Source organism: Xyrauchen texanus, chromosome 2 (genome assembly GCF_025860055.1).
Source record: "Xyrauchen texanus isolate HMW12.3.18 chromosome 2, RBS_HiC_50CHRs, whole genome shotgun sequence".
Taxonomy (NCBI): Eukaryota; Metazoa; Chordata; class Actinopteri; order Cypriniformes; family Catostomidae; genus Xyrauchen; species Xyrauchen texanus.
Window position 1 is genome coordinate 54,202,577 of NC_068277.1, and position 24,361 is coordinate 54,226,937.

Genomic DNA, 24,361 nt, shown 5'->3' on the forward strand with positions numbered 1-24,361 from the left:
AATGATGTCTCTGTACATTGCTGCATTCATTTTTCCTCGACCCTGACTAGTCTCCCAGTTCCTGCTGCTGAAAAACATCCCCACAGCATGATGCTGCCACCACCATGCTTCACTGTAGGGATGGTATTTGCCAGGTGATGAGCAGTGCCTGGTTTCATGGTACCTGGTTTGTTTCATCAGACCAGAGAATTTTGTTTCTCATGGTCTGAGAGTCCTTCAGGTGCCTTTTGGCAAACTCCAGGCAGGCTGTCATGTGCCTTTTACTGAGGAGTGGCGTCCGTCTGGCCACTCTACCATACAGGCCTGATTGGTGGAGTTCTGCAGAGATGGTTGTTCTTCTGGAAGCTTCTCCTCTCTCCACAGAGAAACGCTGGAGCTCTGTCAGAGTGACCATCGGGTTCTTGGTCACCTCCCTGACTAAGGGCCCTTCTCCCCCGATCGCTCAGTTTGGACGGGCGGCCAGCTCTAGGAAGAGTCCTGGTGGTTCCAAACTTTTTCTATTTACGGACGATGGAGGCCACTGTGCTCATTGGGACCTTCGATGATGCAGAAATGTTTCTGTACCCTTTCCCAGATCTGTGCCTCGATACAATCCTGTCTCTGCGGTCTACAGACAATTCCTTGAACTTAATGGCTTGGTTTGTGCTCTGACATGCACTGTTAACTGTGGGACCTTATATTGACAGGTGTGTACCTTTCCAAATCATGTCCAATCAACTGAATTTACCCCAGATGGACTCCAATCAAGTTGTAGAAACATCTCAAGGATGATCAGTGGAAACAGGATGCACCTGAGCTCAATTTTGAGTGTCATGGCAAAGGCTGTGAATACTAATGTTTTTGATAAAAATGTTATCTTGAACCCGATTGAACATCTCTGGAGAGATCTGAAAATAGCTCCGCACCAACACTCCCCATCCAACCTGATGGATCTTGAGAGGTCCTGCAAAGAAGAATGACCAAAAATAGGTGTGCCAAGCTTGTAGCATCATACACAAAAAGACTTGAGGCTGTAATTGGTGCCAACAGTGCTTCAACAAAGTATTGAGCAAATTTTTTTTTAATTTTGTTTTTGTTTTTTTTTTTTTTAATACATTTGCAAAGATTTCAATCAAACTTCTTTCACGTTGTCATTATGGGGTATTGTTTGTAGAATTTTGAGGAAAATAATGAATTTAATCAATTTTGGAATAAGGCTGTAACATAACAAAATGTGGAAAAAGTGAAGCGCTCTGAATACTTTCCAGATGCACTGTATATGCAATCGGTGACAGATAAAAATAACTTTTGTCTTCCATACATTTTTTTGTTGTTCAGCATTCTGCTCGTCTACATTTCATTTTTTGTTGCCTTTCGCTACTGTTTTAATCATTCTCTCAATTCATCATGGTAAAAATAAAAGTAATTGTTTAATTTACCACTAGATGGCGATGAAGACCTTTTCTTTTGTTACTCTGAATCAAACCCCAACCCTAGTGCTTTCAACACTGATGGTTTGGGAGAACTTTGTTATTGGTTCTCTTGACAATTTTTTTTGTCTTTTTGTTTCAGAGAGAGACAGTTTGGAACTGTGCAATAAATGTAACATGATGAGGCCAAAGAGGTCACACCACTGCAGCCGCTGCGGCCACTGTGTCCGTCGCATGGACCACCACTGTCCTTGGTAAAGTCAATGTCACCACCATCATTTGTTTTAGACTTCTTTTAAAATAATGCAATCAAAACCAATAATTCGATAACACTTATAATGTTCTATTCATTTAGCAATAGGTACCATGACTATATTTATAAAAAAAAATTCAGCATTTATTAATCTTGTTTAATGTTAAAGGAGCAACATGTAATATATTTACTGTACTAAAGCATACAATTATCATAATATGCTAAGTTGAAATACTGGCTTCTCCGAAAACAATGCTACAGCCAGTATATTCTACTTTGAAATGTCCTTTCCTGGCCGGAATTTCTGTTTGTGTTTTGGCCAACCAATGCCCATTTCCCAATAGTATTTCTACACCCCGGCTGCCAGATTTGAAACAAGTTAGCGGGCAAACACAGCACGATGCAGCCATGGAAGCCAGCAATACATCTAGCTAACATTGACAGAGTTATAAAAAATCCACATGAGCTTGTTTATAAATTGCAAACATATACATTAGCTGATCAACTTACAGTGTAAGGCTCGTTGCTTGCCTTTGTCAGTTTGCTTGTTCCTGTTGCGTGTCCTCAACCTTGCATCCCGCTTGAGCTTCGAGTCTAGGGAGGAGGTGGCGGGGGAGACAACTCTCTCCAATATTTAGAATTTGGACTGCAGTACCCATTTTAAACACTTGATGTCAATATTACATATTGTTCTTTTAATTGATCAAAACATTATTAATTATCATTTATTCTTGTTAGTTAATTTATCATTAACAAATGTTTTTACCCCTCTCTTTTGAGTTTCCTGTCCCTTTTATTAATTTGACAAGTAGTCTTGTAATATGTGCGATAAGTGAGCATGTCAGATGGTCATTTTTGCAGTATAAACACCACCAGAACTTCTGTGATTTTTGTTTTTTCCACTTGCGTAATAACAATTTCATTACAAATCAGTAGTTCATGTCATTTTATGTATTTATTTGGTAGGTAACCATGTTATAAGTGGGATGCTGTCCAGTCAATCGGTCATTATCGCAAAATAAACCCCTTCAGGGTTATTCAAGACCCTTCCATTTAGTCTTACTTGACGTATACAACTTTTAATGTAAAAATATACATTGGTATATGTAGAATATAACTTTAAGAAAGATTGCTAAATGCTTTAATATTTTATTTATATTCATAATATTGTTAGGATTTTATTATACATTTCAGTAAGTTCATTTTTAACTTTTAACAATAACGTAATAAATGTAATTTAACACATGTGTGCTCAGGCTTGTTATGTCTGTGAGACAAGTTCAGATCTTTTATGACGTCTTGGGATACAAACTGAAATGTGGCCTGTTGACCTAAGGTCAAGAAGTAACCTTAAAAGACCCGTACCCCAGACAGCTTTACATTCCTGCTGGGTTTTGTATGAAGGAAGTTTAATGAGGTCTCTGTAGAGAGGTAAAACGGAGTGAGAGGCGAGATCGAGTGACCAGAGGAGCCCGTGTTAAGTCCAGCCCTACAGTATGGCTGAAGAAGGCTGCTGTCTGTCTGGATTCAGCAAATCGTGACTCCCTGTCATCGCCTGTAATGACAGAGAGAAAAAAAGTGGTCATATCGTTTTCTGTCTTCGTTTGAATAACACTTCAACCTGGCCTCCTAAATCCTCTCCCTTTTGGCCTTCTCTCCCCCTCTCACATATTCCTTATTCTAGTACTACTTCCTCTGATGTGACTTCCTCTTGTTATTGCTTTTGTGATGTTATTAATATTTAATGACCGCACATCTTACTGTATAAAAGGTGAGGTGAACAAAAGGCACTATATATTACCATGTGTTTTTAAACGTGTACCATGGTGTGCTTGGAACGAAATACCATGGTGCATGAATTTTAGTATGGTATTTCCATTTGATGCCATTACTGTACTACCAGCACAATACTTTTTTATAAGGGAGGATAAGGTATTTTAACATCCAAAAAATGACACACTTCATCTTAAATCTTTGTTCAATTCATATGTATCCATCAGTCACTAAACGTTCTGCTAGTTTCTGTCAGCTGACGTGTTTAAATACATTTAATCCCTCTGTTTCTATGTGTGCAGGATTAATAACTGTGTTGGGGAGGATAACCACTGGCTCTTTCTGCAGCTGTGTTTTTACACTCAGGTTCTGAGTCTTTACACTCTGGTGCTGGACTTCTGCCAGTACTACTACTTCCAGCCTCTGTCCTCTGTGGACCTGGTAAGGCCAGCTTACATTTACACACCTCCATTTTTACTGTCCTAAGAGCTTTAAGTCACTGCATGTTTTATAGGTTTAAATAATTGAATGACAGTTTTAAAGAAAAGTTGTACCACTGGAGCTTTTGTGACATCATCATCACCCTCTTTTTTTCCTTCAAAATTCAGTGTGCATGTTTTTTACGCTATATGATACATGATATGTATGACTAGTGATCTTGTAAAACACTGAAAAATCTGTAACACTTTGCATTAAGGTTCCATTTGTTAACATGAGTTAACCACATTAGTTAACAACACGAACTAACACAGAACAATTCTTTTATAGCATTTATTAATCTTGTTTAATGCTAATTTCAACATATAGTAATACACTTTTAAAAGCAAAAGTTATATACAGTATGTTAACATTAGTCAATGCATTATGAACTAGTAGTGAACAATTGTATTTTTATCAACTAGCATTAACGAAGATTAATAAATGCAGTAAAAAATATATTAATTCACTGTTCGTTCATGAAACCAAATGCAGCATCTAATGTTTATGAATTGAGCCTTATTGTAAAGTGTTACCAAAAATTCCCACAAACAAGCCATTGAATTGCAAAAATGTAAAAAGTCTCCCTTTCTCCCCTTATAAAAATTACATTAATGGTATCAGATAATAATACCATGGTACTGAATGATTACCATATCCTTATACCATGTTATTTACAGGGTACATGTCCACAAAGCATGTTATTTTTCATGGTAATACCACGGTATGGTTTTAATTGTGTCTAGATTTTCTTCATTTCTCATTTAGGTAGCTGTTAGAATAGATTTATTTTTTACAATATTCAACATAGTGGAAAACTAATAATTTAAATTAAATTTGGATATGATTTGATAATTATAAAAATAAAAGTAATGTTTTCTCTTCACATTTCTGACATTTTATAAATTCCTGCTTCCATTTTGTATTGTATATCTTAAACGTTATTATTAGGGCTGTCAATTGATTAAAATGTTTAATCGAATTAATTACATGGTGTCCCGATTAATTAATCGCATATAAAAATATTTGCTGAGAAAGCCCCTCATATAAAAATAATTCAATATATAATGATGAAATGATTATACATAGTTATCTTTAAATATGTAAAAATGTTATATATATATACACTGTATAAAATACAAATATTCAGATAATTCAAATGCATTACATTCTTGTGGCAGAAGAGTTCATCATTGATGAGACAATACAAAAAGCGGCTTTAGAATAGAATCTATTGTTTACTACCATATTAATGATCAGAAGTCTATTATTGCTCATAAGTCAATCATTGGCACACAGTTCACAGCAAGTGAATTTGTCAATCAGTTCAAGATTTATTATGAGGGCTTGTTAAAAGACCCATCAATTTACACATACGTCAGACATACTTGTGTAGCCTCTCAAGTGCGTTGCGTCATAAACATAAAATGTTTAGGTCACTGTGTCAAGTTAAATATAGTTTAGTACTCAATCTTTAAACACATTTTGAGATCCCTTAGTTCGCATTTGCGCTCCTTCAAGTGTTTTGAATGCAAGAACGTAACGCATGTCTGTGTTGTGGGTTTTTTCTTCACTGTATAAACTGTGTGTTGCTCATACAGCAGAAGTTTCACTTACTGCCCTCTGGAGTAAACAGGTGGTACTACAAGATTGCATTTCTCAGGAATCTTCCTTATTACGGTCCGTGGGCATGCGATTATTTGTTTTTAAGGCGTTATTGTTTGTCAAATTAATCGCACTGAAGTAACGCGTTAAATCGACAGCCCTAGTTCTTATATTTTAGTTATCTACCTGACACACTTCTTTAATAGCTGTTTTAATGTTACGGTTACTTTGCAGTTGAAAGATCACTAAATATTTATTGTAATATCCTTTCTCAAGAATACCTAAAACACCCTGCTTGACTGAGTGTTTTTTCTAAGAAATTTATAACTCTGCACTGTATTGAAAAATCTTGTTGTTTTAACTTAAAAAGTAAGTGTTAATGCTGCCTTAATATTAAATTGTGTCAACTTAAGAGGGAAATTTGTTTAAACAGAAAATAAAGTTGCCTTAATTCAACATAAGTTGTTAAATGAGCTTAATGTCTTAATGTGAGCTTAAAGGGTTAGTTCACCCAAAAATGAATCCCATCATTATCCCATAATTTACTCGCACTCAAGCCATCCTAGGTGTATAAGACTTTCTTCTTTTAGCCAAACACAATTGGGATTTAATGCTACCTTAGATTTTGAAGATCAAAACAGCGCATCCATCCATCAAAAAAGTAATCCATACGGCTCCAGAGGGTTAATAAAGGCCTTCTGATGTGAAGTGATGTGTTTTTTTAAGAAACATATCCATATTTATAACTTTATAATCTATAATCACTGGCTTCCGGTAATGGCCATCCACGCATTCACAAGAGAGTCGAGTTCTGGCGTATGACGTAGGCGTAGCGTAGCGTAAGCTCTGGTGAGAAGTGATGCATGGTTCTCAACACTTTGCATGCAAATCACAATGATAGTGATAATCATCAAACACATCATGAGTAAAAAGAAGAGCTTTGAAATATTGCTACATGACAAATTACTGAAAGTGACAACAAACACCACAACCAACAGCATATATAAAAACAGCAAAGAGTATTTAATTTAAAGTCAGTAACAACTACATTTTGCATAATGTTTTCATGCTGCAGTGCATGTTGGGAATACGAATATGTGTGTGAGTTGTTTACAAGTTCAAAAACTTGTCAAAAGCTTAGCCAATAAAAACGTGGATAATTGAGTAATCTCAACAAGATCAATTCAGGGAAGTTATTCTTACTCTACATTTTAAGATTATGATAATATATATATGACCTTTGTGTTAGTATGGAATCATCTCAAAGGAGGCATGTGATCAGCACTTGATTTGCACCACTTAACTGGCATTTAGGACCTTCAGGTGGCATTAGTATTACTGAATACTGCTATCACCTTATTCTACTTAATCACAGAATCTGAACTGTGCCATGATCGGTTGTTCTGGTCCTGGCTTGATGCCATATCATTTCACCAAAAACAAATTTTCAAAGCCTCAGCTTATTTTACCTTACCTTTTCTGTGTTTTATTACATGCATACCACTATTTATATATATATAGCCATAGCCATCATGGCAGCAGCAGACCGCCTGCAAATAAAAACCCATAACGCTTAATTTCCTGTTGTTGTTTATTCTGCAGAGCATTGTGTGCAAGTAAATAGATGCAGCTGAGAAGCGAGAGATGGCGGAAATGTGCACAGAAACAGCTGTATTGGAGAGATAGTGGCGTTATCTCATGGAAAAGCTTAACTTTTCCACACCAGGCAAAATATTGTGGATTTTGTCTATTTAATTGTGTCTGTATGTGTTTTGGTGTAATAGTCACAGAAATGCCTTCAGCAAAGGACATAAACATAGTGTTACTTTTCATAACTGCCCTTTATGAAATGAGAAAATGTGTGTGTGTGGCAGAACAATCTTACATGGGAATTTGCTGATTTGATTGTGAGCATTTGGATCATATGTGTAACATGTTTCATTCTCTCAGGAGGAGTTTGCAGTACGTCATGAGTTAGCTCTGCTCCGTGTGTCTTGTATCATGGGGCTGATCATGTTTGGTGGAATGGGCGGCCTTTTCTACACACAGCTCAAAGGAATCCTAACAGTGAGTCTCTCTCTTTCTTTCTTTCTTTCTTTCTTTACAGGATACATTTTTATAAATGAGTTTGTAAATCCAGCAGATTTAACTGAATAATTCATGGAGATCATTGTATTGATTATCTATAATTAAAGTGCTTGCAAGGCAGCACATTCTTCTCCAGTTTTCTGCAATTAATTGAGCTTGATGTACAGACGTTTTTTGTAGATAATTTCAGTCTTTGTACCAATAATGTTTTTGTAACAAAGTGAGCCCCAAATCAGTTAGAGAGTTGTTATTAAAATCTTAAATATATAGGTTATACAGATTATTATATAGGATAAAAATGTTTTTAGATTTTAACCTGGATTTTGCATTGTAAATAGCCATAGAGACTTGCATAGGGTTAAAAACTAACAAAAATATAAACGTGACACAGCAAGTTAAGACACTGACTACCACCCCTGGAGTCGCTAGTTCGAAGAGTGACTCCAGCCAGGTCTCCTAAGCAACCAAATTGGCCCAGTTGCTAGGGAGGTTAGCATGAAGACTTGAATAACTGCCCTGGATACATGGGGTAACCTCCTCGTGGTCACGATTAGGGTTATCCCACGATTCTCAGTGGGATAAATAATTGCGTGTGTAAGATGTTTGCATTGTAGGGATGTACAGGCAGATTTTAGGAAAAAGTGATTAAACGGCAAATGTGTATTTACTGAAATGAGATGATTTTCTGCTAAGTCAGTAGGCACATTGGAACGTTTGGGCATAGCAATATGAAGGTGCAGTGGCTTCAATGTTATGACGTCATTAGCAATCCAGTTTTATATATATATATATATATATATATATATATATATATATATACACACACACACAATGCTCTGCAAAAGTCTTAAGATGTTTAACAAATAAATTTGATGTGCTGTAGTGTGGTAATATACATTTTATACTCTCAAACATTCCTTCTGCAAATAGAATAGAAATACATGTAGTCCTACAACAGATGGCATGGCCCCACAGAGACCCCCACTGAACATTGAGTCAGTCTGGGATTACATGAAGAGACAGAAAACAATTGAGACAGCCTAAATAGATAGAAGAACTGTGGCAAATTCTCCAAGAAGCTTGGAACATCCTGTCTGCCAACAACCAAGACAAACTGTGTCGAGGTGTACTTAAGAGAATTGGTGCTTTTTTGAAGGCAAAGGTGGCCACACCAAATATTGAGTTAGCTTTTTTTTTTATGTTTACTGGCTTTGTATGATGTTGTGTGTGTGTGTATGTATGTATGTATATATATATATATATATATATATATATATATATATATATATATACATACACACACACACACACATATGTAGATATTTATATATATACACACACACACACACACATGTATGTGTGTGTGTATATATATATATATATATATATATATATATATATATATATATATATATATTCACACTCGCACACACTGGTGGCCAAAAGTTTGGAATAATGTACAGATTTTGCTGTTTCGGATGGAAATTGGTACTTTAATTCACCAAAATGTAATTCAACTGATCACAAAGTATAATCAGGACATTACTGATGTAAAAAACAGCACCATCACCATTTGAAAAAAGTCATTTTTGATCAAATCTAGACAGGCCCCATTTCCAGCAGCCATCACTCCAACACCTTATCCTTGAGTAATCATGTTAAATTGCTAATTTGGTACTAGAAAACCACTTGCCATTACAGTGAGGAAAATAAGTATTTGAACACCCTGCTATTTTGCAAGTTCTCCCACTTAGAAATAATGGAGGGGTCTGAAATTGTCATCGTAGGTGCATGTCCACTGTGAGAGACATAATCTAAAAAAAAAAATCCAGAAATCACAATGTATGATTTTTTAACTATTTATTTGTATGATACAGCTGCAAATAAGTATTTGAACACCTGTCTATCAGCTAGAATTCTGACCCTCAAAGACCTGTTAGTCTACCTTTAAAATGTCCACCTCCACTCCATTTATTATCCTAAATTAGATGCACCTGTTTGAGGTCGATTAGCTGCATAAAGACACCTGTCCACCCCATACAATCAGTAAGAATCCAACTACTAACATGGCCAAGACCAAAGAGCTGTCCAAAGACACTAGAGACAAAATTGTACACCTCCACAAGGCTGGAAAGGGCTACGGGAAATTGCCAAGCAGCTTGGTGAAAAAAGGTCCACTGTTGGAGCAATCATTAGAAAATGGAAGAAGCTAAACATGACTGTCAATCTCCCTCGGACTGGGGCTCCATGCAAGATCTCACCTCGTGGGGTCTCAATGATCCTAAGAAAGGTGAGAAATCAGCCCAGAACTACAGGGGAGGAGCTGGTCAATGACCTGAAAAGAGCTGGGACCACCGTTTCCAAGGTTACTGTTGGTAATACACTAAGACGTCATGGTTTGAAATCATGCATGGCACGGAAGGTTCCCCTGCTTAAACCAGCACATGTCAAGGCCCGTCTTAAGTTTGCCAATGACCATTTGGATGATCCAGAGGAGTCATGGGAGAAAGTCATGTGGTCAGATGAGACCAAAATAGAACTTTTTGGTCATAATTCCACTAACCGTGTTTGGAGGAAGAAGAATGATGAGTACCATCCCAAGAACACCATCCCTACTGTGAAGCATGGGGGTGGTAGCATCATGCTTTGGGGGTGTTTTTCTGCACATGGGACAGGGCTGACTGCACTGTATTAAGGAGAGGATGACCGGGGCTATGTATTGCGAGATTTTGGGGAACAACCTCCTTCCCTCAGTTAGAGCATTGAAGATGGGTCGAGGGTGGGTCTTCCAACATGACAATGACCCGAAGCACACAGCCAGGATAACCAAGGAGTGGCTCTGTAAGAAGCATATCAAGGTTCTGGCGTGGCCTAGCCAGTCTCGAGACCTAAACCCAATAGAGAATCTTTGGAGGGAGCTCAAACTCCGTGTTTCTCAGCGACAGCCCAGAAACCTGACTGATCTAGAGAAGATCTGTGTGGAGGAGTGGGCCAAAATCCCTCCTGCAGTGTGTGCAAACCTGGTGAAAAACTACAGGAAACGTTTGACCTCTGTAATTGCAAACAAAGGCTACTGTACCAAATATTAACATTGATTTTCTCAGGTGTTCAAATACTTATTTGCAGCTGTATCATACAAATAAATAGTTAAAAAATCATACATTGTGATTTCTGGATTTTTTTTTTAGATTATGTCTGTCACAGTGGACATGCACCTACGATGACAATTTCAGACCCCTCCATGATTTCTAAGTGGGAGAACTTGCAAAATAGCAGGGTGTTCAAATACTTATTTTCCTCACTGTATATCAAACACAGATGAAAGCTATTTGGTTCATTAAATGAAGATTAACATTGTCTTTGTTTTTGAGTTGCCACAGTATGCATGTCATAAGGTCAATATTAGGTCAAAAATGGCAAAAAAGGAACAGATTTCTCTAGAAACTCATCAGTCAATCGTTGTTTTGAGGAATGAAGGTTATACAATACTTGAAATTGCCAATAAACTGAAGATTACATACAAAGGTGTACACTACAGTCTTCAAAGACAAAGGACAACTGACTCTAACAAGGACAGAAAGGGATGTGGAAGGCCAGATGAACAACTAAACAAAAGGATAAGTACATCAGAGACTCTAGTTTGAGAATTAGATGCTTCACATGTCCTCAGCTGACAGCTTCATTGAATTAAACCCGCTCAACACAGTTTCATGTACAACAGTAAAGAGAAGACTCAGGGGTGCAGGCCTTATGGGAAGAATTGCAAAGAAAAAGCCACTTTTGAAACAGAAAAACAAAAAGAAAATGTTAGATTGTGCAAAGAAACACAGACATTGGATAACAGATAATTGGAAAAGAGTGTTATGGATCTTAACACCATTGAGCTTTTGTGGGATCAGCTAGACTGTAAGGTGCACGAGAAGTGCTCGAAGAGACAGCCACATCTATGTCAAGTGCTACAGGAAGTGTGGGGTGAAATGTCACCTGAGTATCTGGACAAACTGACAGCTAGAATGCCAACAATCTGCAAAGCTGTCATTGCTGCACGTGGAGGATATTTTTGATGAGAACACTTTGAAGTAGTAATACCATGAAAATACTAAGAAGTTCTGAATATTTGTAATTTTTTTTATTGTAATATAAATTTTCAACGTTATTAATGTCCTGACTATACATTGTGAACAGTTGAATGCCACTTTGGTGAAGAAAAGTACCAATTTCTTTCAATAAGAGCAAAATCTGTACAATATTCCAAACCTTTTGCTTCCTGCCGGCCTGCCTGCGCGCGTGCGTGTGTGTGTGTGTGTGTGTGTGTGTGTGTGTGTGTGTATCTATTAGATATACATTAGCCAATAGTTAGATAAATGCTACACAAACTTAAGAAAATAACAAAATGCTTCTCTCAAAGTCACCAGAATTTTAATGTTTTGGTTGTTTTTGCAAAATATTTCTTCTGGGTGAGCATGCCACCAGACCTCCCAAGACAACAAGGGTACACTAATTTACTTTGGCGGGGTTATGTGCATACCCTCTGATTAAATCCTTCAGGCACCGCTGATTGGAAATCACTTATAACGTGTATACTATTAAATATAATAAATAAACACAAACATTACCATATTATAATTATACAGTAATATTAATAATGTTCTATTTTATAAAATGATACCAACAACCATGAATATTTGATTTAAACAGTACAAGAACCATCGGTATTGCTATAATCAATTTGTCAATTATCATAAACTGCACATGGTACTTTTTTTTTTATATTTTGACGCTCCGACTCTCAGTTCAGATAATTTTTTTAACATATTGACATTATTTTTAATAATAAAAGACAACCTAACTTTTTTTTTTATTTATTATTATTTCATTTTGATTCTTGAATGAAAAAAAAATGGTAAAACCTTATATAAATATATTAGTGCTGCATGATTAATCATATCGCAATAGCAATCGCGATGTCAGCCTGTGCGATTATATGACGGCAAAATGCTGCGATTTTATTAAATAAATAAGTGCATGTGTGGACGTGACAGCCCATTCTCTCTGAGAGCTGTTTGTCTATTTTCTACACCGCTAATAAAGATGACCAGTCAGTCTCAGTTTAGGGAGTGGCACGTGTGATCATGTCATGTGAGTTTCCGGTGTGCAGTGTGGAAATCAGGCGAAGATGGACGCTGAGCAGACCGACACTGAACTGGTGGCCAGAAAAAATAACAAGGATCATAGCTTGACAATATATCTTTATTTCATCCTTAATTCAAGTTCATATAATATAATGGTTTGGGAAAGACTAAAATGTCAACAGTTTTCATTGACTAAAACTACATCAAAAAGCCCAGTAAGCCAAACAAAACAAAGCACAATTACAGATGTGTTTGCGAGTGTCACGCCATATGACAAGTCTTCACTTGCAGTAATGCAAAGATGTTATTATTTAATTTTGTAAAAATATTTACATTTGAAAACACTGCATTTATAGTTGTTGTTGATGCTAGTTTGTAAATCTCATTATAGTCATTTAGGGTTCCCACTCTTTTTCAGGGATCATTTTCCAGGACACATATATATATATATAACTTGTTTTTCTTGCATCTGTTTGCTGCTCTGATGCAGCCTAAAACAGAAGCAGTATTCTTCTGCTGGCTTGGAATCATTGGTATTTAGTGATATATAAATGCAATCTAGTTACTTTATACCTGCTGGTTCACTGTTGTAAAATCTATTTTTCAATCCAAGTGAACCAAGGAAATAAATCATGGAAGAAAAACATGTAGCAATTATAACCTGGCAAAACCAACCTTTGTTATTTTCTCCAGCCTTTCTCTGTTGATTAGGGTTGAAACATGGCTTTGATTGGGGGAGTGGGATAATCATGTTTGACTCTGATCCTTTAATTGATGACTTTATGTGATCGCCAGGGCAAAGAGGATTAGTAGTGACCTAGTTAAATTGGGGTGGAAAAAGTGTGGCCCAAAAAATAAAAAAAGGATAATCTCATTCTCTGGTTCCAAGTCATGTTCATTTGACCTCGTTCGTCCACCATATGCTGTGGAAGTGTCTTCCACTCCTTATTTTCCTCCTGGCCAAAGAATTCATCCCTCTTCGAATCCTTTCCCCAGTTCTATCGTCTACTGTTTTCTCATTACATATGTTAAACTAAAAAACTAAATTAATCAATTTATACTTGCTTGGGCGTTGTTTGTTCAGTTAACCTGACTTTAAATGAATGAAGCAATGAATGTTACATTTATATAGCGCTTATCTAGATACTCAAAGCGCTTTACATAGCATTCACATAGAAACTAGCGTGTAGCCATCTTGAAACTTTTGTCTCAGAACTTCCGCTATATAGATATCCATGGTGTTGATATCAAAATTTAATTAGCTAGCGAAGTGGATTTACAGGTTATAGAGTTGTCAAAAGCTATCTAAAAAGCTATTTTAAAGTGTTCAGACCATGGGATGCCATAACAACGGAAAGCAGAGCAGAGAGATTTTACAACAAGAGTACTTCATTCATAAATGCACAAGATCATACCTTCAGGCTGTGGACATCCTAATGTGCCTCTGTGCTCATGAAACTCCAAGAGACAATACAAAATAATTCAAAATATCCCTGTACGACACCTCTGGCCATCTTCTCGTGTCATTCACCCATCGAGTCATAGTTTAGTTGAGCAGATTTTTTGAGCGTTATACCCGGATGGGGGAAGGGTGCAAATATATTTATATACACACACACACACACACACACACACACACACACACACACACATAAAAGTGCATGTTTTATTTTGAATTGTATTTACAAAATTTTAAGCCTCTACAAAATGTAAAAAATACTTTCTGTGCTCCCACATGCAATCCATTTTGATCAACTCTTCTCAGTAGAATAAATACAGAGTGCTGAAAAGGGGCGGGGCTGAATAAGGTGAAGAGGGGGACTCTCCTCAACTACCACCAAGGATAGTTAAAGGGATAATTCACCCAAAATCGCCATTTGGTCATCGTCTACTCATCCTCGTGTTGTTACAAACCCCTATGACTTTCTTTCTTCCATGGAATTTAAAAGGATTTAGGCAGAATGTTGGCCTCAGTCACCATTCACTTTTATTACATGTTTTTTTTCTTCAATATAATGACAGTGAATGTGCCTGAGGCTAGCATGCTGTCTCTCTTTTGGCACTTTTCCACTGCACGTTACGGTTCGACTCTACTCTCTTTACTAGTCTGAGTTTTCTTTTCCACTGCTGTTTAGTGCCGCCTCGACGTGGGTGGGATTATAGGTTGATCGTCGTAGTTGCGCCGCCTCTATTGCCATGACATCATCTTAAACGTGACACAAAACAATACAAAATAACACTACCTTAACAGTTAAATTGGCCTGGTCAACTAAACAAAGTGAAGCTTTCAAGCAGAGTAAAGAGTTAACCTACCATCCTCCATGGTGGACTCCAGGACACTCTCTCTCTCTCTCTCTCTCATTGCTTACCTGTCTAGATGGAGTCCATTTGACCGAACCACTTTTCCTTGATGGTTCTGTAGTAACTTTTTAAGTTTGTTAAAAAAAAACATTTTGTGTTGGTAGGTCCGGTGATAGCTGTGTCTCAGCTGTGCAGCCAACAGCTGAGACACTTCCTGAAAGAGATTTTCATTTCGTCGACACCTCGTTTATTGACCAGGGCGTGGTTTTGCGCACAGCCATATCTTTTTACAATTCGAATGGTGCGTGAACAAATGATGACTGCTATCACTGTAGCTAACTAGCGGGTTGATGTCCCATGTCGAAAATCCAGTGACTCTGGTAGTGACAATTCTCTCTGACCAAACAGTGATCTGCAGGGTTTTGATGTCACATTTAGTATTGGCTCGGCTTGCTTGGAACCTCGACCGAGGTGGTACTAAAAAAAGGTACTGGGTACTGTCCACAGTGGGAAACCCCCAAAAAGCGAGCAGAGTCGAGTTGTACCGTGCAGTGGAAAAGCCCCATAGTGTTCCATTGAAGAAAGTCATATTGGTTAAAAAAAACATGAGGGTGTGTAAATATTGACAATTTTCTTTTTTTAATTGAATCTATCCCATTCAAGACTCTGTCGATAACATGTTACCCTAGCATATTCTGTTTTCCTATTCAGTTGCTTAAGTTGCGGAAGTCAAGTTGCACCACCACCAAACAACATCATGTTATCTTTAATTACTGCAAGTTGTGTCCAGCTTTTCTTTAAGGTGACCTTTGACACTAACTTATTCCTTTGGAGACGTCCTGTGGCTGCACTAATCTAACTTGTGTTGCTAAAAGTCCATGTTAAGCTGTTTTATCTTGTGTCCTGTACTACCCTTAAGCCTTTTCCTTATCCACAGGCTACACAACGTATAGATGCTTTTTCAGACAGGCTGCCCCTTTAGCTTACTATCCTATGTTGTCATGTGTTACAAGATTTAGCAGCTGATATGGTGGTTAGCCCATAGCCATGTGCCAGTCATTGCAATTGAGGTTGCAGACTTAAACATTGATCCCTGCTAAGATCTTTTCCTCACACCTCCTCTTTTAGGCCAACTGAGTTCATCCTGAATTGTAGCAAGGCCGGATTGACATGACGCTGGCTCCTCTGGGCCATAAGTATGTCCATTCGGGCTTTAGAATCTGAATTTGACTTCACTGCTAATGCAGAGTTCTTAACCTTTAAGATATCATTTATTCCCTGCTCATGTTTTTCCAAACAAAAACGTATAATTGTTTTTCCTCCTTGGAACTCAAAAGGATATGTTGTGCAGAACGTTAACCTCAATTTTATTGATTATTTCTTCCATACATTAAAAGTGAATGGTGACAATTTATGCCTAATATCTCTTTTTGTGTTCCATGGAAGAAAGAAAGTCAAATGGGTTTGGTAAATGATAAGAGAATTTTCATTTTGGGGTGAACTGTCCCTTTAACAATTCAAGTCAGACTTGCAGAAATCCTTGCATAACATCTCATGACTTCTGAGATGGTGCCCTTTTTATTTATTTGTCTAGTGGTTCACTCACAAAGCACAGATTGTTCTAGAAATCCACTGTCAATCACACTTCCACCATGTTTCACACAAACAGGCCCTTCAGTCTCGCCACTGTTAATCCCTGCTTATTTACATATTCTGTCTTTTTTTTTCTCTCTGTTTGCCATGTCTCTTCACCTGGCAAGCAGGGTGAATTTTAGCATCCCTATGCACACAGGCCTATTGTCCGCAGGCAGATGCCCTTTTGCCCCCGTGCCAACTTGGCAAGGTGAGGAGGGCACCAAGGGAGTCTTACTGCTGTCATATTCACTGTCTCTCTTTTGTCTCTGTTTATGCCATAGTGGTTTTCATTCCCAGCGTGAGAAAGATCAAATACTGATCCAATTCACCCCCTCGCATCAACTGGCTCACTGTCATAGATAATTTCATGAATCGTCATTGTATTGTTTCTTGCATTCATAAGAAATTACATATGAAGCAACATCCTTCATGTTTTCCACAACAGGACACAACTACTATAGAGAAGATGTCCCACTCATTGGAAGACATGTAAGTATCTGAACTTGCTGCATCTTTCAGCCATTTAGTAATAATTAGGGCTGTCAAATGGTTGTTGTTATTATTTTTTTATCGAATTCCGATAAAACAATCTATTATGCCATTTTTTGCAGCGAAAACCCCCCAAATTAAAATAATTCAAAGACATTGTGGCAGACTAGTGAATTATAGACAATGTAAAAAGTGGCTTTAGAAGTCAATACATTGTATGTTTTATTTCTGTCATTGATTATTTTTTGGTTAAATAAAAAAAAATCAACCAACCTAGTCTTATAATATGAACATTCTCTAAATCGTTGCAGACTTGAGTTTCATGTGCCTCGTTTTACGTTTTGCCGCAGTTTCCTGGTGAAATGAACACTGGAGGTGCTTCAACTATGCGTTTTTTTTTTTCACTTCCAAACAAATCACAAGTGCAATGGCTAGTTATGACTTTATAAATATGTTTTTTTTTCTCTCTTTCATTCACACACTGCTATGTTATGATATCTAAACACTTTTACTTCAATGCATAATTTAAAAAATGATACATTTTTATCCTTGTATTACAAACCCTTTTACATTTATACACTTATTCCAGCATGGTTAACTTCTGCAGTAGTTCACCTAATAGAGAATTGGACTTTGGACTTTGCGAGCCTAGTCAAGAACACAAGCTGACAAGTGAGCCGAAATGTCATAGAAGCAACATGATATGACGTGGTCATATCTTTTAAAACACTATTGACTACTTTAAGGTGTTGGTTTAGCGTAAGGATGTCTGATTTGTTCACCTCTCATGTGCTTCTAAGACACTATTGGTTAGGTTTAGGCAAAAGTTTTAGGTTTGTGAAGTACATTTTACTTATTAAATCCGCTTTTGTCGCGCCCCGCTAGACATTTCACTGGGAAACTGCAGCCAAACGTGTACTACTGCATGCAATTTTGGTTTGCAAAAATGTGCACCTGGTCACATAATTTTCATGAGACATTTTCAGTACCCTGTCCTTGTCCTGATTCACTATTGTAAGCCTACAATAATGATTTTTATAATTATTTGTATTTTCGTCAGCGCTTTGTATGTAAAAGACAGGTCCCAATCTGCTCTTGCGTTACGGCCAGCGGCGGATACGCTGTGCAGCTTAATTGTGTAGCGCTGTTTTGTTACACTTTAAGTATTTTGCATGTCCCACTACTCGATTGACCAGCCCACTGGGAAAAGTCCTGGTCACAGTCAAAGCAAGTTAGTACCCATCATATTGTATCCTACGCAATTGTCTCCCACTGGCCAAAAATCTGCAGACTGGAGCTGACTAGCACCAACTAGCACTGTCTTGACCCGACTGAAAATCCGGACTAAAATCAGTGTTAAATTTGTGGTGTAATACAGTCCTAAGTGGTAGAAGCTTGGGCTCTGCTGATTTCAGAATTAAATTAGCAAAAACATGCTTTCCATTTTGGAGTTACTTCAAGCTTGATTTGCGTTGATCTTTTGTAATTGATTGCACTAAATTGACGGCCCTAGCAATAATGAAATGTCATCTCCATCATTAATACAAGAAATGCTCATAGATTCTGTATAGTTTTTATTTGAAATGTTTTGTGATATGAATTCACATCAACTGATGATGCATACATTAATATATTCCTCTCCCCCAGTGGCCGTCGGCGGCCGTGGCAGCAAGCTATGGCTGAGGTGTTTGGCACTCGCTGGAAGATCCTATGGTTCCTGCCCTTCAGGAGCAGACAGCCTTTGAAGCTCAACCTGACCTCCCGCTCTCATGTGTAGAAAGGCAGACAGAGATGCATACAGCACTCCAGTGGGGAATGTGGGCCACCCTCCGCCCTCTCTCTTCCCCCTCATCCCCACAATGACTTGGTATCTCTAAATGATCAAACTCATTCAGGTTCTGAATGACAACCGACAATGATCTGACTCATATCTATTCATATAGATGCAAAAAACTTAATACCGTTTTTGTTGAACAATGTCATGTCAAAAAAGTTATGATGACAAACTTCCAGAAATCTTTTTTCTTTTTCTTTTCTTTTTCTTCTTTTTTTTTACTTATTTCACATTTTAGGTCAGGCTGCATGTTTACCAATGAAAGGAGAATAATTGATTTTGTGGCTTTATTGTCTCCAGGGTAACCCTTATTTGTTGACATCTTGGCCCAGCCCGCTTCCCCCAGGTATGGGTCACGTGAGCAGTTGTCATGCAACTAGGGAAGCGGAGTGGGAGGAGATTGTTGTCTGGTTTTATGCACTGAGGGTTGATGGCTCTAGAGGTGAGTCGTGACCTCTGGCATGAGGGAAAGACACTGCAGGAGTCCAAAAACTGGTCACTCACAATTGCATACATGCACACACACACACACACACACACACATGCACACAATTACAAATAGAAACGTGGTTTACAATGACTTGAAAACATAAATGCTGTCTTGTGCTTAATTACACATACCTCACCAAACACTGCTAATGCCTCTTCTGAAATGTTGTCCATTACAACTGCGTTTGATTACGCTTTTGTTTCATGATTCTTGTTTTCGTGCCTTTTTAAATCCACAAGTTTTTAACTTATTTGTGTCTTATTTTTAACACTCATTTATTTTTATATGACAATATTCAAGTCACATTGTAAACTTGATTATTTTTATGATTTTGGAGAAGTTAAGCCAATGTTAGTAATAATAATCATTTATGAAATAATAAGTTTCATGTGGGAAAATGGTATTGTGAAAATGTACAACATTTTAGAATCTTAAGTCACTAAATTGCTTTACTATATGTAAATACCGTATTCACCTAAAAGGCAAGGATGAAACAATTTGAATGATTTTTGCCCAGATTTTACTATTACACTAGGCTATTACACAACACTATAAGAACCCATAAACAAATGGGATTTGTCATTTAAATGGATTTTTAATGACTTTTGTAAATCAAGGACCAAATTACCAATAATCTAAAGTGCCTCTAAACATGCAACATGCACCACTTTCAACATGTACCGATGCTACTTTAGTGGTTTTAGATCAGATATACTTTACAATGGCCTGAATACACAATAATGAATCCACATTCCTCAAGCAAACTTTGAGTTCAAATTGGTATTATACATATTAATATCAACAATTCATTTTGAATTACACCTGCAGCAAATGGTTCAATGTGCAACACTGGTGTTTTCTTGCTGGGCCATTGAGTAAAGCTGGTAACCCTTTCTAGCCTGAATGTCAACATTTAAATTCTGAGAGGTAAAGGCCCTTCTATTAAAGCTGATTAGTTTGAATTGACTAACGTTAGGGGCTCTGGCCTTTAGCCTCCTTGTTAGCACATCTCCCTCCCATTCCGGCTGATGCCGGTTCGAATCCCGCTCGGAGCGGGTCAAGCAGGACCGGTTACAGTGGTGCCGTGACCTGGATGGGAGTGAGGTTTAGGGGGGTTAGTGTAACAGGAGCCAACTGGGATATGATAGCTGTGCGGGATGTGTAAACCTCACTCCCCTGGCCTCAAGAGGTGCACTAGCAACTAGCCTTTAGCCTCTTCGTTAGCGCATCTGCCTCCCATGCCGGCTGACACCGAGCAGGACTGGTTACACATACTCCAATTGAATAATCATGTAAAATGGCTGCTTGGTTTTTCATTACAGCAATTAAAAGCTTACAACATTAGCTCAATACTTGACATATTGTACCTACCTGAATATGTATTGTGAATATCAGACATTCACCAATCCATTTTTTATCATAATAGTCTTTTATTGACATTTTTCTGTTTCATGTTCTTTTCAGTTTACATTTTGTATCTTGTGATTTTATGTAAGGGGTTGTATAATGGGCTGTGAAAGTACTACTGGGTTTGGTTATGTGAGTTTATTTCACTAATTTATGTTACACATTATATTTTAAATACAAGATGTTTTCATGAACTTTTTCTTAGTTGCCATACCAGTGAAATGAAGTTGTGCAATCCTTTTCGTCATTGCCCAACAATTTAATGTTGGGGAAAAGATGCAGTACAGATGCTATATGATTGATTCCTTTACTTGATTAAATATTTTGTAATATGTTTAATATTACGGCACAAATGTAATATCCTTATATTAACATTTTATAAATTATTAAGAGAGCTTAAGATGTGCAATGATGTACTCGTAGCTTTTTGTTTATTTAGGGCGTGTTCATGTATCTGTGTCCCCCTTGTGAAGCAATAATAAGGCCTGTTAGAATTTCTCCATTCATATAGCAAATACTATTGTACGTGCAGGCTGCTTACTGAACACTGAATCTTTTCCTTGTGAATATTGAAACTACTAATCGCCGCAACCCTATTCAGGTTTATGATTGAAATTATGGTGTTTCTGTATATTTTGTTCACATGTGGTGTCAGTTAAAATGTTTATTTTTTAATCTTGGGATCCTTGCGTATATCAGATATAAATTGTTATTTATGAAGGTGTTTTTTTTTTTAAATAAATATTTTTTTGCTTGATCTTTGCTCATTTTTACAACGTTCATAATAAAAATAATGTTTGCTTCTTTTCACATGTACTATTGAAACTGCATATTGGAGAGTAATTTACTGTACATTATTAGTTTGGCTTATAAACTTGTGTTTGTAAATGTTGTTGAGCTCATTTCACAACAGGAATATTGAGCAACAACCTCAACGTCCAATCACAGAGGGGCAAAGGTCTTCCTTTCACTTGTTTCTCTCTAATAAAGAGTTTCTCGCAAAGTGAAATCGTCCCATCTGCTGTGGAATTTTGGATGTCAGTCTTCCGTTATTTTCATATGCTTAAACCACTAAAGCTTGACTCATCCTTCCCTGCACAAACTCTTACAGCACATTTGAAACCTGTGCCATCATATTCTCATTTTTTACTTCTTCCTCTAAGACTTAAATGGAAAGTTCACCCAAATATGAAAATTCAGTCATCATTTATCCTCACGTTTTTCCAAACCAATATGATCTACTTTTTTCTGTGGAGAACAAAAGGAGATGTTAGACAGAATTATAGCCTCCACCACATTCACTCTCATTGTATGGAAAAAATAGCAATGAAAGTGAATGGTGACAGTTTAACATTCCACTTAACATCTTTTGTGTACTACAGAGGAACAAAAGACATTCAAGTTAGAAAAAAAACATGAGGTTTAGTAAATGATGACAGACTTTTCATTTTTGAGTGAACTTTCTCTTTATATTCTGTTTTCCCCCATTCACTAATATTCTATCCACTAATATCAGTTAATTACATTAATTTTCACTTGTACTTTGTTGTTAAACAGTGACCTTTCAGTTAAGCCTTTAGATATATGTTCATTTACAGTACATGTATTTCAGCTTACCAGACCCACACACTGACTGTCTGGACGAAGGCTTTGTAACACCAGATTTATTCTGTTGAAACACCATGGTTTGGCATTTGCATCAAAAGCTTTTCTTGAGACAGTTAAACAATTAGCTCTGAGGCCTGTAGATGAGATTACAGCAACTGACATTTTGAACACCTTGGTCTCCTCTATCTAATGACTGACTAGATCTGAGTGGTCAGCTGGTTCTCCACCTGTACTAAAGCTGTTTATAGTAAAGACAAACCTTAAGCCTCCTAGAAAACAGTAGGCACTTTCTGCAGTATATTCCTGTTCTCTGAATAGTTGTCAACCAAGGAAAATTTTTACACTCAAATAATGAAGTCATTGCTGAATTTAATTATAGAACGTAATAGCATGTCTTTCATTCAGAAAAAAACACAGTTTCATTTAGCCAACGTAATTTAGTTGGATTAGGTCAAATTAGTGTACTATGTGATTTAATGTACTGTCAACCTTCACAGTGTACTTAAGTTTACTTAATTTTCTTGTGTTGTCCAACTTAATTTATAAATCATTAGTATATACTAGTTGAGCAAGTGTAAAGACAGTGAAACTGTTGGACTCTCAGTTAAATAGCAACTGCTTACAGTATTAAGCCAAGCAGCACTCAAATCAAGTATCACTTGAAAGTGAAAGTCCATCCTCAACCTATGCAAAAGTGCCATTCTTCACCACAAAAGTAACCCCCAAAATTGAAGCATAACAGGCATTCGTTTTAAATACCAATAACAGAACATTAAACATAAGCAAATCTTGTCCTATTCTCTACACAAAGTGTTTGTGTTGAGTTTACATATACATTTTAAGTTAAGAAAACTCACTTCAAACACATGGAACCACTGTCCACAATTCAGATCAGCCAAAGAGCTATTTTATTATTTATTTATTTTTTTGTATAGTGGTCTTTTTATGAAAATTATTAAAGGAATGATTTACCCAAACAGTGAAAATACTCTCATTATTTACTCAACCTTAAGGCTGCTTTAAACCTTTATGCAGTTACATTTTCTGTGGACTACAAGAAATCTTATATTGACATACATTTCAGTCTGCTGATCACACAAAGCTTTTGTATGGCTTCAGAAGACTTGGAATATAGCGCACAAGTTGAATGAACTGCTTTTATGGTGCTTTTTATAGTGTTGACAGCCCATGGTCCTTATGAACTGTCAATGTATGGAAAAGATTCTTCATATTTCTCCTTTTGTGTTCTTTGGAAAAATAACAATATCACTTTGGAACAACATAATGACAGAATTTTCATTCTTAGACAAGCTATTCTTTTAGCGAACCTGTTCGTAACTGTAGAAATTTAGCTTTTGCAAGTATGGTTAATATTGTTCAAGGGTTATCTTCAAAATAACCTTTTTATTTGGGCAGTTAAAGGTTTTGTTTGTGGGGTGTGTTTTTTTTGGCAAGATATTGTTGGCTATGGCAGTAGTGTTTTGCCTCCCAGCAACCCACTATGTGCCTGGCCATTTGCCCAATGCCCTCTCTGTCTACTTCTGTGTCTCATGCCCTGGTGTGTGCCAGGGTCTCTCTGGTGATAGGCACTGTTCCACACATGGTCACTGTGACAGTTAAGTGCCAGTTTGGGGTTCCAGTTGGAGGCCCTGGCAACACACATTCACTGATAGCCAATATCTCTCTAACCAGTGGTTGAAAAAGCGCAAAAGGTCTGTTTGATTAGGTCTGTATTCTCAAGAACTTTGACATCAAACCATTACCATAACGCTTTATTTTTGCTTCCAATAAATCATTTTTCACTTAGCAATTCACTGCCATTGTTTTTTTTTTTTTTATTACAATTAAAAATTTAACAAA

At 37.1% G+C, this 24,361-nt stretch overlaps 1 protein-coding gene across 1 annotated transcript in view; it reads left to right on the forward strand.

The window, feature by feature from the left end:
* Positions 1–21,885, forward strand: part of LOC127663211 (palmitoyltransferase ZDHHC21) — a 30,198-nt gene extending 8,313 nt beyond the window's left edge. Inside the window, exons 4-8 of the mRNA XM_052154728.1 lie at positions 1,552–1,663; positions 3,738–3,876; positions 7,468–7,584; positions 17,119–17,162; positions 18,810–21,885. Coding sequence (XP_052010688.1) covers positions 1,552–1,663; positions 3,738–3,876; positions 7,468–7,584; positions 17,119–17,162; positions 18,810–18,939 — 542 coding nt within the window. The 3' untranslated portion in view covers positions 18,940–21,885. The remainder of the gene's footprint in view (positions 1–1,551; positions 1,664–3,737; positions 3,877–7,467; positions 7,585–17,118; positions 17,163–18,809) is intronic.
* Positions 21,886–24,361: the final 2,476 nt, after the last annotated feature.